General features: G+C 35.0%; 3 protein-coding genes across 3 annotated transcripts; 1 reads left to right on the top strand and 2 right to left on the bottom strand.

Annotated features, from left to right (window-relative positions):
• Positions 1-64: 64 nt before the first annotated feature.
• On the bottom strand, positions 65-2233 carry LOC145903920 (xyloside xylosyltransferase 1-like). The gene is made up of 9 exons (XM_082992110.1): positions 1929-2233; positions 1742-1871; positions 1598-1668; positions 1413-1501; positions 1198-1354; positions 974-1120; positions 784-914; positions 545-721; positions 65-490 (listed from the first exon to the last, which is right to left on the bottom strand). Exons 1-9 carry the CDS (start codon positions 2001-2003, stop codon positions 274-276), a joined length of 1194 nt encoding a protein of 397 aa, XP_082848236.1. The 5' UTR covers positions 2004-2233; the 3' UTR covers positions 65-273.
• A 2018-nt stretch (positions 2234-4251) lies between these two features.
• LOC145902028 (transmembrane protein adipocyte-associated 1 homolog) lies at positions 4252-7091 on the top strand. The gene is made up of 8 exons (XM_082989865.1): positions 4252-4550; positions 4616-4850; positions 4906-5058; positions 5257-5373; positions 5742-5805; positions 5898-6000; positions 6064-6244; positions 6544-7091. Exons 1-8 carry the CDS (start codon positions 4315-4317, stop codon positions 6712-6714), a joined length of 1260 nt encoding a protein of 419 aa, XP_082845991.1. The 5' UTR covers positions 4252-4314; the 3' UTR covers positions 6715-7091.
• A 114-nt stretch (positions 7092-7205) lies between these two features.
• Positions 7206-10443, bottom strand: LOC145902029 (uncharacterized). Its single transcript, XM_082989866.1, has 3 exons — positions 10186-10443; positions 9699-9887; positions 7206-8450 (listed from the first exon to the last, which is right to left on the bottom strand). Exons 1-3 carry the CDS (start codon positions 10330-10332, stop codon positions 7962-7964), a joined length of 825 nt encoding a protein of 274 aa, XP_082845992.1. The 5' UTR covers positions 10333-10443; the 3' UTR covers positions 7206-7961.
• Between the last annotated feature and the right edge of the window lie 464 nt (positions 10444-10907).

Raw genomic sequence — 10907 nt, 5'->3', positions numbered from 1 at the left:
ATCAACAAATATGCAGAATTTTTGACACTGCCCTGTTTTGCTTTAATACAAAATTGTTGGTGAATCAGTGTATGCGAACTTTAATTTGAATAAAAAATTACTTTTCCTAGAAATGAAAATGCACCCAATGCAAAAAGCGAACATAATAATACTGACAAGATACAAAAGTCATGGAAAGAATTGTTAAAAGTCAAATATAAATGAAATACAGACACAATTTGCACACAAATATGATTGATGCTTTCAAGTATGTTATGCTGGGTCATATATTTTTCATGCTGGGATTGCAGTGTCACAATTTCCATGCCAAATTTTGATGGAACTATCACAGTGGAAATATTGATCAAACACTTCTTGGTAACCTTTATTTTTCCACCATTCACAGAGTTGACGATTCCAAACACAGTCCAATACATAAAAAAGTTCTGGGCTTTCAAAGCTAAGTAAGCTGTAAAAGTCTTGATCACCCAAATGTCCTTTAAATGAATACCTTGAAAAAATAGACCGGTAAATAATGTTGGTATTAAAAGACCACATTACTAACTTTTGCACAATTGGCTGTAATTTGTTTACATCAAGGTAAGAGCTGTAAAGGTATGATGAACGAATTCTGTCAAGATGGAGCAGTATTACTCCTGAATTAAAACCAGGATTTCCAGTAGCAGCAGGATTGCCAACAGTAGTTTCTAAGTTTTCTTGCCTGTATTTCCACAACAGATGCCTGGAAGAAGTTTTAAGTCAGATTTTTTATATTAAGCATGTTTTGTCACAAACGAATTTCACCTATACACTGGTTGATTTTCATGGGCTAGACCAATTACATTGTCCGTTTTAAAATAAGCAAATTCCTTCCACAAATCCCTTATGTTAACTGTGAATTTCAAATCAAGATCCAACTGAACCAAACGATGAACCTTGGAATGGTATAAACCTGGTAAGCTAGGTGGTTTATCATTTCATTCGGTGAACTTACAGTATCTGGCATGACATGATGAAGAACAAGTGAAATGAAAAATATTGTATCATCATAGTATGGGTGTTTTTGTCCCAACATGGTCTGTATTGCCTGTACTTTGGGAAACACTTCCTTGTTTACAGATTTTGCACTGTGAAAATGTACCTATACCAAAACAAATTTTAGAGCTTCTGGTTTAAACTTTTAACCCATTGAAATCATTGATAGACTGTGAAGGTTACCTTAAATGCAAATTGTGGATGGGCAACATTGCCTTTCAAATAGTCTTCAGCAAACTCTCTTCCTTCTTCATCACAAACAAAATGGACATGAAAGGTTTCATCTTTGTCAAATGCTGCATGTTCAAACAGAGATCCAAATACCACATTAAACTTATCTCTGAAAGCAATAATCATTGAAATTCCATGGTACTGAACAAAACTGTACCATGTTATACTTTAATTTAGGATTGCTTTTAACTTTTGTAAAAATGAACAGGGCGTGATAGTCTTTGTGGAACTCCAGAGCATGTTTTTCAGCTTGTACCTGAAAGTTTTACAATACAAACAGGGTGTTAAAAGAAAAATTAAGGCAGATAAAACATTTATTTATCATTTAGTACGCAAGCAATATTTGTAACACCTTGCCAGCTTTTTGTTGTTTTTCTTGCAGTGTTTCTTCACCACTGTCTTTCCTATCCACTTTAATATTAGCTTCATTAATAAAAACAAAAGTATATATTGCAAAAAATAATCAAACTTTACAAAATATATATTGGTCACTTGCCACTCTGTTTTGAAGAATCCAGTTTTTCTGATTTGTACATTTGTTTACTTTTGGTAAAAAAGTCTTCTTTGGTTGATGCAAAAGTGTAAAACAAATACACAAATGATACAGCACATAGCACAAAAAGAATCTGCACACAATGATATAATATGGAGGGGTTTTGTATTATTATACATATTAAACTTACTTGCAGTAATTTGTTTGACAACAAACTTGATAAAGTGTTGAGCTGTTTTGGTCGTTGATGGTTGCTTTTTCCCATTGCTACACAAATATTGCACAGAATTCCACTGCCCTTTAATATACGATTAATATATTCTACAGTGGAGTTAGTGAGGTGAAAGTTTTAATACATAAGTGCCAGATAAGTATTTCAAAGTTTTTAGAGTGCAAATGTATGATTTAATTTGGTGGGGGGATAACAGGACTATTAGTTGTTTAAACTTTTCCAAATTGTAAAATTGGACTCATTACACACCGCAGCTCAGCAACAATGCTGATAACGTAAACAAATTTTACGCGTGGGTGAACACACGTTTACGTTATATTTCCACAGGAAGTTGAACCGGCACTGAACCCGATTTATTAAACCAGTTTGGGCGGTTTTGAGTATGTTTTATACTCGGTCAACATTCTATCTGCTACTCTGAATCAATGCAATGAGGAAAACTCAAAAGATATGAGTAGACCTAAAAGCAAAATGACGTGACAATATCTTTCACGGTTTGTTGCTACCTACACCTTTTCGCGACAATCGACATATACTCTCTGTAAAATGGTTACTGTAGTATTGCTACAATTACAGAGCTAGATAGTTCATGCAGATTTTTGCGTTATTAGAAACTAAGGTGGTTCTGCACACAAAATGCACTTGGAGTATCTTTATTATCGTCAAAGACCTACAATTACCGACGAGATGGTGTAAATGGGTACACCACCACTCGATTGTTCCCCAGAACAACAATATCACAATAACATCCTTGATTATAACATCGTTGTTTTCGAAAATTTTAGCAAGCTTACAGAACAAATACGCTAAATTTAGGAAATGGATGTGGGTAAAAGTTGCGCATTTGACTCTAGTTTTAGTTTTCAAGATTAATCACTATGTTTCCAGACCAGGCCGGATAATTTGGATTCAACATAGTTTGCTAACCGCAATCGGAGCGGGCGCTTTAAAAAGTAGTTGATATCCAAAAAGTATGCTTTGCTATGATTAGATTATCATTACTCGAACAAATAGGAGTAGGACATTTATTAATGTGCTAGAAAACAACTCGTAGGTAATGTGGTTCAGTTTCCCTATAAAATATCTTCATTACTTCACAGCAGTGGTTTTAAACTATTTTGGTTGTGTCCCCTGACATTTTATCTCCAGTCTTGCGCCCCCCATTCCTCGAAAAAAATACAAGTTAAAATATATTTTTGTTTAATTTTAATATCATTCATCATTGGAAGGGATTGTTTTTTTTAACATAGGTGTTTATAATGCGTGGATTAGTGAATGACAATTTGACAATGCACATCGCAGTTGTTCTGCACAATTGAGTTTGTTCCGTACTTTTGTCTTTAACACTCCAGTGCAACTGCAAAACAACTAGTAGCGTAGCCAGAAACCAAAACTATTTTCGTCAACATAATGACCATTACCGCGGGCACAGTTTCCATTGTGAGTAAATTGACAATAAAGCTCTCGTTGTCGTGCTTTACCGATAAAAAGTTTCTGTGCACAGAAATACCAAACGCGGATAGATCACTGATTGGTCGCTAGACGGTATTCCGAACGTCTTATTGCCCCGCTAAAGGGGCGCGCCCCCGAGTTTAGGAAACCCTGCTTCACAGAATCATTGGATGTTACAAGAGCCTTTGAAAATCGGCGACATAATAACCATCCAAATATAGCACATTTCCATGAGGGCATTTAAAGTATTGACATTGCATATAACGTCACAAATTATTAATAACCCTAAGTTTACCCAATGTGGTGTGTAAGGCGTTGACGTTGACAGATACAGGTAGATCACGCCACGAACGAAATTAGCAACAAACAACCTATAAACGGAAATCGCCTATTGTCAATCCTCAGTAGGTCCAAACCGAAGGATACTAAAAATTGGTAAGGTAGCTACCGTGATATCGTTACCACATGGCACAGCCAACGCTCATTCCGTATCTAATTAATTTTTTTGGTAGACATGGCTCGTTGATCACGTAAATCACGTGATGGTTACGGAACAATGACTTTTAGGAAGACGTTTGTTTTATTTTTGCAACAAGAATTGAGAAGGTATCGTAAGTATGACCCAAAAGGTTAATTAAATTCATTCATAACGTAGCTGCATTGTTGATCCAATTCTGGCCAACTAATCAAACTACTAAAATAGTGAGAACAATTTTTGGGTACACATATAATATGCACATTATAAATTTATAATGTGCAACATTTTTCATGCAGTCATAAATGAAAGTGCCTTTAAACACTTTATGTGATTTATTGTGGTTGCAGTAATTCAGGAACTGTATTGTTTAAAACCTGATGTAGTTAGTTGCTTTAGGAAACCTTAAATTTGTCCATGAATAGTACGGCAACCAACTTCACAAACTTTACAAGCACATCTGCTAGTGCAACAACTGTATTCCAATCAACGTTTGCTACATCTACGATTAATGGAACAACCAGTGCTGAAATCACAACTACACTTTCTGAGCCAACAACTAATGTGCCTACCACTTCACTGTATGAAAATGTATCATCTTCTAACGAAAGTCGATGTTTATGGATTTTGTATGAAGACATAGGAGTGTCTAGGTACATTAGTTTTAACAATTTGTGATCTTATATATTCTGCTAAAATTACCAAACTTTTTTTTTAGAATTCGCATTTGGGATGTTGTGTTGTTTGTTCCCAATGTACTTTTTCTGATTTTTGTGTTGTATCGCTTGAGGCGAGTATGGCATAGAATATTGTCTGGAATTGGGAGTGGTGGCAGTCCAATATTTGTTACTTACTTTACATTAGTGGCACTCAGTGCATTTCTGGCAGTCATTCGTGGAATAGTCTCTATGACTGTTGATGTTGCTACCCTGTCTGGGAGTGATGCCAACAAAGTAAGATGAAGGTGTGTTTGTTTTGTGCATTAACCCATAATGAGTTTCATTTTAGATATTGTGGGTTGTTTTGCGTTTCTTTTTGCTCATTGCGGAAATGAGTGTTTTGGTGTTTGGAGTTGCCTTTGGTCATTTAGACAGCAAAACTAGCATCAAGCGTGTCTTGTTTGTGACAACATCCCTTGCCCTTATATATTCTGTTGTGCAGGTATGGTGTTATTTTAATATGCATGCTATCAAACAAATTAAACATATATATAAGCATTTAGCCAAAAATGCAAGGTAAAAACAGTAGCCATCTGCATGCATGCAGCTCTCGGAAATTAAACATAAGTTGCATAATATTCTGCTTTTACAGTTAGAAAGATTAAAACTACTTTACCACCTGCATCACTTATGTTAACAGGGAACCTTAGAAATGGTTGAAACAGACCCAAGATTTCAAATCAACTCTACGCAGTGGTCTGTCTATGGGCATGGTGGAAGTTTATTTTGTTTCATAACATCTATTGTCTTTTTAATTGTGAGTTTTCATGTTAAAGATAGTAACTAATACCATTTGTAAAATACTGAATATGATATATGTGCAAAAAAGGCCATATTATTGCAAAGCTGCAGACAGGGTGTGTACACGCACTGTTTCGACCTGTAAGATCAAGTTGACCAAAAGGTACCACAAAGTGGAGACAAGTGTGCCTGTGAGTGTGAAAGCTAGCACAGTGCCACTCAACAGCTGCACTGATTAGACGTTACAGGTAGAAACAGTGCGTGTTCACAAGCTGTCTGCAGCTTTACCAAATATGATGTTTTAATATATTGTTGTTTCAAATCTGACATAAAAATTACTGTCTTTCGTTTTTCCTGTTAACTTCCGACATATGACTTGTTTAGACATACATATTCATTGGTTGTCTGCCTTTTGTTGAATGGTTGCAAAAGTTTCTTTCTGTTCCAAGTAAGTAATCAAAATAAAGAATTTTTGTTTCAAATATATATTTGTTGCATACACAGTATTACGTATATAATGTAACTTAATAAATTTTCCAGCACGCAAATCATTCTACATTTATGTGGCTTTTATGGCATTTTTAAACCTTATAGCTGTCATTGGTTGCGGTTTATTATTGGATTGGCATTGGATTGGTTTATGGTGTGTATTTCATATTTGTGGATTTTTGCACAAAATATTTTTGTAATTAGGATTGTTTTGTAGTTTTTTGGATGCATATTCCCTGGCCTATTTCACCATGTTTGCCCCATTGGTGTACTGGACATTCTTATCCTCGTATTTTGGAAATGCTCAACCAAGTAGTATGTTGTTTTCTTATGCAACACATATAGATGATGTTCAAAATGATGTCAATGACTTTAATATGCCTGCCAGTGGTGGTAATGTAAGTATATTACAAGACAATAAAATTGACGGATACTTGTCTATTTTTTCCCATTGAATACCTGCATATGTCATATTTTATGTATACTTTTTTGGATGTATAATTGCCATACTTTTAAAACATTATTAGTCTGGCAACAGAGTAACAAGTATTGCTTAGTTAAAAAATGTTTATAATGTTTTTTGTTTAGTTTCAAAATGCATTGCATTTTAACTGTTAAAAAACTTTGTGGGCTATTAGGATTGGTGTTTATGTGATATTAAGGTAATTCTATAATATAAAGTATTAATTTATTGTAGGTTGACTCAACACTAAGTGGAATATTGGTGTTTGACCATAGTCATGAAAGTGGATATCAAGTGCAGAATGGTCACATAGAAGAGCCATTACATGACTTTACTGATGGTGCATCAGACTTGATGTCTCAAAGTGTTGATAGTACTCATAGTTTTTTTCACAGCAGTGCTTGATTTGCGTTTATCAAACACAAGCCCTGACATTAGGTTACACACATGGCAGTGTTTGATGTATAAGATTTTGTACCAAGTGAAGTGTTACAATTAATGTTTTGGTTTGTCTTAACACAAAGTAAGTGCATGTCCTAATGTGGTTTGTCTCTTCTATGCATGGGTATTATTAAGAAGCATATTTTGAAAAACTTGTGTGTCCACCTGTATGTATATATTGTTGTACACTGTACATTATTTTATGGCTATATTTTCCATATATCTCCTTCTGCAGTAATATATGAGTTTCTGTTGTGCTCATATAAGTATTTCATTTATTTGTCGAACTGTGTTGGTGAAATATCTGTAGTGCAACAGTGTTATAATAAACATGTGTTGAACCCTGGGTACGTCGTCATATTAGGGGATACGTTTGCAATACACTTAAAACTTTGAAAGTATCAACTTAACAAACAACTGCATCCCAGTGAAATTGTAACATGTTACCAAATGTCCTCAGCCAGATTGTATTATGTTTTTTAAAAGTTTAACAAAAACCATACATGGAAATATTAACAGTTGAGCCTGTGAACTCTTATTGTTCGGGAAAAAAAAGAAACTGGACACTTTCGTGAAAGGCTAAAACATGATAAATACTGACGAAGGTATACTTGTGCACGTCCAATCAAAAGCCCATAGTCATTGGGCAAAAAATTAAAAGCTTATAGTGATTAAACCGTAAATTAACACGGATATTAAAGAAGTAAAATTGTGTGTTGACAAATGTATTTGCTCGCAACGGGAAGTACGACATGCCTTTTTCAAACTGAGTGCGCATGGCGCGTAGTTTTGGTAATAACTCGTAAAACTTAGAATTTGTTTTTTCCCGATAATTGTTTTTCAATTCAGCATAAAAATTTCAGCAAGTCTTATTTAATGAACATATCAGCACACAATAAACCAAAACGGAGATTTTATAATCTGATTATGACTTGAATTTCCTAGTTGGAACTTTTCATTATCATTTTAAATGTGTAAAATCAGTAGGGGACAACAAACGTCCAATTACGTTCTTGAAATTTGCAACTATTGTCGTTGTCGTAATAAAATTTCTTTATACATTGAAGGTTAAATCCATTCTCAGCAGATAGTTGTACCGTGGCAAGCCACAAAAACAATATTCCTTCATACTGTAGGGTGACTTAGCGTTATTGTGACACCCTCATGCTGCTGATGGTTTTGAGTTATCCTATTCGTTTGTAGGCCTATATTTATAATGCAGCAGTTTGGATATTATTTACTTGGTAGACTAGAAATGCTGTCAACGAGATCCAAAACCAATTCAAAGGCTGAAGTCCAGCCGAGCTTCCTGTGCTGGTGGTGTTCGGAACAAATGAAGTGGTTGATGGTTTATCGGTCAGTGACACACGTGGTTTGGCAACGAACTCGGAGTGGCTTAGTTTAGTTGTGCTTTGAGATTGAGGGTTTGTCAAAGCTGGAGTCACTGGTACAAATTTTACTGTTTTTGTCATGCTTGACATAGTGGATGTTTTTTTCATCTTGGGTTCAGTGCTTGTTGTTTGCGTTGGAAAAGTTGGTTCACAGTTTTTGTCGTGCAAATATTCCTCTAAATTGATTTTGTTTTCCTGATTGTCATCGAATATCGGTGTTTGCATGTTGATGCGATCCACAACAAACGTGTTGATTTTGTCATCAAGACGCAGGAACGCATAGTATTTTTTACCGGGAATTGCATCAACCTAAAAAGAAGTAACAGTCTGTAAACTTTCTTCCTAAAAAACACACCACTTGCAGTTTGACTAATAAAACTTTTGGGTTTATTGAACAAAATACATTCATAGGCCCTGATAATTTTTTGTCTGTTTCCCAAACTTTTTTGTCCGCGGAAGTCGGTAAACGTTTTTTATTAGCCAAAGGAACCTCAAAATCTTTAGCAACGTCAAGCAAACCAAAACGTTTGTCACAAAAATAGTCTCAATTTTTCTGTTTGGTTCTCGTGCGTTTGTCGACGAAACAACAAATATATGTTCAGCATGCTATGCTTAAAACCTGATAATAGCTCATGGAACTCTTCATATTTGTCATGTAATCATAGTTTCCGCGGACCCCACTTTGGAAAGTGCTGGCGTATTGTTACGGGCCTTTGTATCTCAAGCGTTAAACACACATAGAACTATATAGGGCTATATACAGTCTATACATCTTTTGCATATTAAACTATTTCTGAGTCTCTTTCATGTTGGATGAAACAATTTTTATATTTGCGTAAAATTGAACTAGTTTTAAGTTAAATCCGATTATGAGAAATCTCATCCTAAAAATCATAAGATCGTGTTTGTATCAAATTTTTGGCACAGTACACTTATACCTTGTATTTTAAAATTTTGCAGATTTAAAAGTTGTTCGTATGTTCAGCTTTGCGTAAAATTCATATGGGCTTAATATCATAAGCACGTTTTCGGAAATAATTAAAAAGCACATTTGTATTTCCTCAGACGCTTCTCGTAAAAAAAATAAAAAAGCACAAATGTCATGAATAATATGGCAACCTTGGCTAACGCAACGCAATTGCACAAACAAAAATCGATGACAAGAGTGTATGGATGTATTTTGAACAATATATAATTTACAAGTTTTGAAATTTTTCATTTATGTACTATAGGTAGATTCAAAACCGACATTGCGCATCCAAAACAAAACTGTTGTTTTTTGCCTGGATCGTACAGCAATTTGGTGATTACCACGAGCTGTAATTTACGGGCTTATTTAATGTCTGTGTTTAGTCTTGGCAAAAGAGAATGTTTTCTCCTTACTTTACAATATTTAAAGTTTGTCCAACCTCCGACAACATTTATCAAAAATTAATAAACTTCAAGTCATTTAGATAAGAGTCGTCCTGACTACGAAACAATACTCTTTAACCGCATTTTCAAGTGAAAAAATAAAAAGGTCTCAGTGATAAACATCACAAATGTAAGTGGGCCTACCTGTAAACACCATCCAGATGTAAATCCCAATTGAGTCACGTTAAAGTAATAGCCTTGGTTACGTTTTAATGTAGCTTCGTCCAAATTTCCAAAAAAATGTTCCTCGTTTTTTAAAATACAGATGTGACGAAACCTCATTGTATAAGTTTCTTCGTTATTGTGTGAATATTCGGGATACTTGTGATCAGCCTGAAATAGAAAAGTCTGATTATCAAAGTTTATAATAGTCCGTGTTGTGTTTACTACCATCCTTTGCTTTTAGAGCTATACAAGGTCGCATGCCATCAACGGACAAATTAACTGATCGATGACATAAATGCTCTCTGTGGTCCCGACAATCTGACCACAAGTACATTATATACTTAACATTCTTGCCATAAGAGGTACTTGCGATTCGGAAATGGTGTTCCGCATTAAATTTAGACGAAAACTCCACTTACCGTAACGTTACACGAAAAAAAATACATAATGGCGCGTTAAAACTTACTTCAGCAAAAACGATGATGGAAGCTTGTTTTGCCCTTTCAGCAACGGTTTGCTCTTCCAAATGTATATCGCTACATCCAATGATTAAGGTCCAATAGGAAACTTGAACTATCAGTACAGCAAGTAGCTTCAGTTTTACTATTAACATTCTTGTTTTGTAGCTTACATATAGGCTAAATCCCAACAGTATTTTCAAGTATTTTAAACCTTTTCTAAAACATTCCAAATTGTAGGTGGTCAAATTGCTGGTAACAGGGCTGACACTAAGTTTCGTCGGACGTTCTATATATGCATAGATCTCATATTAAGATACCTTAGCGTCAGCGTTTACCCATTCCACATGCCCTGAAGCCATCAAAGATAGCTCAACACCATTCGACCAAATCAGACGTAATAACATTAAAATGCGAAGATGTCCGTATAAGTTCAGGTCAATTTAATTTAAACCTTTTGTCGGGTGATATTCCGGTGAACCGTTTTCTGGGTGCATTACTCTTCATGGCATAAATATTTTATGACACTTGTACCCGCAGAAGGCAATAACCATAAATTAGAAACACAACCAAACTAAAATTAATCTACGACGTATTGTTGTTTCATTGCCTGGCATTACACTTTAAAACAATTCTGCTTGCTTGCTTGTAATTGTCATGCGTCAGCTTCCATTAAAAAGTCAAGTTCAAGTGTTTGTTTTGATGACTGTTTAAAGAAACGCCTTTCCTT

This window comes from Ascidia mentula, chromosome 5 (genome assembly GCF_947561715.1).
Source record: "Ascidia mentula chromosome 5, kaAscMent1.1, whole genome shotgun sequence".
Lineage (NCBI taxonomy): Eukaryota > Metazoa > Chordata > Ascidiacea > Phlebobranchia > Ascidiidae > Ascidia > Ascidia mentula.
Note: the sequence above shows the minus strand (reverse complement) of the source record. Positions and strands in the feature narration are given on the sequence as shown.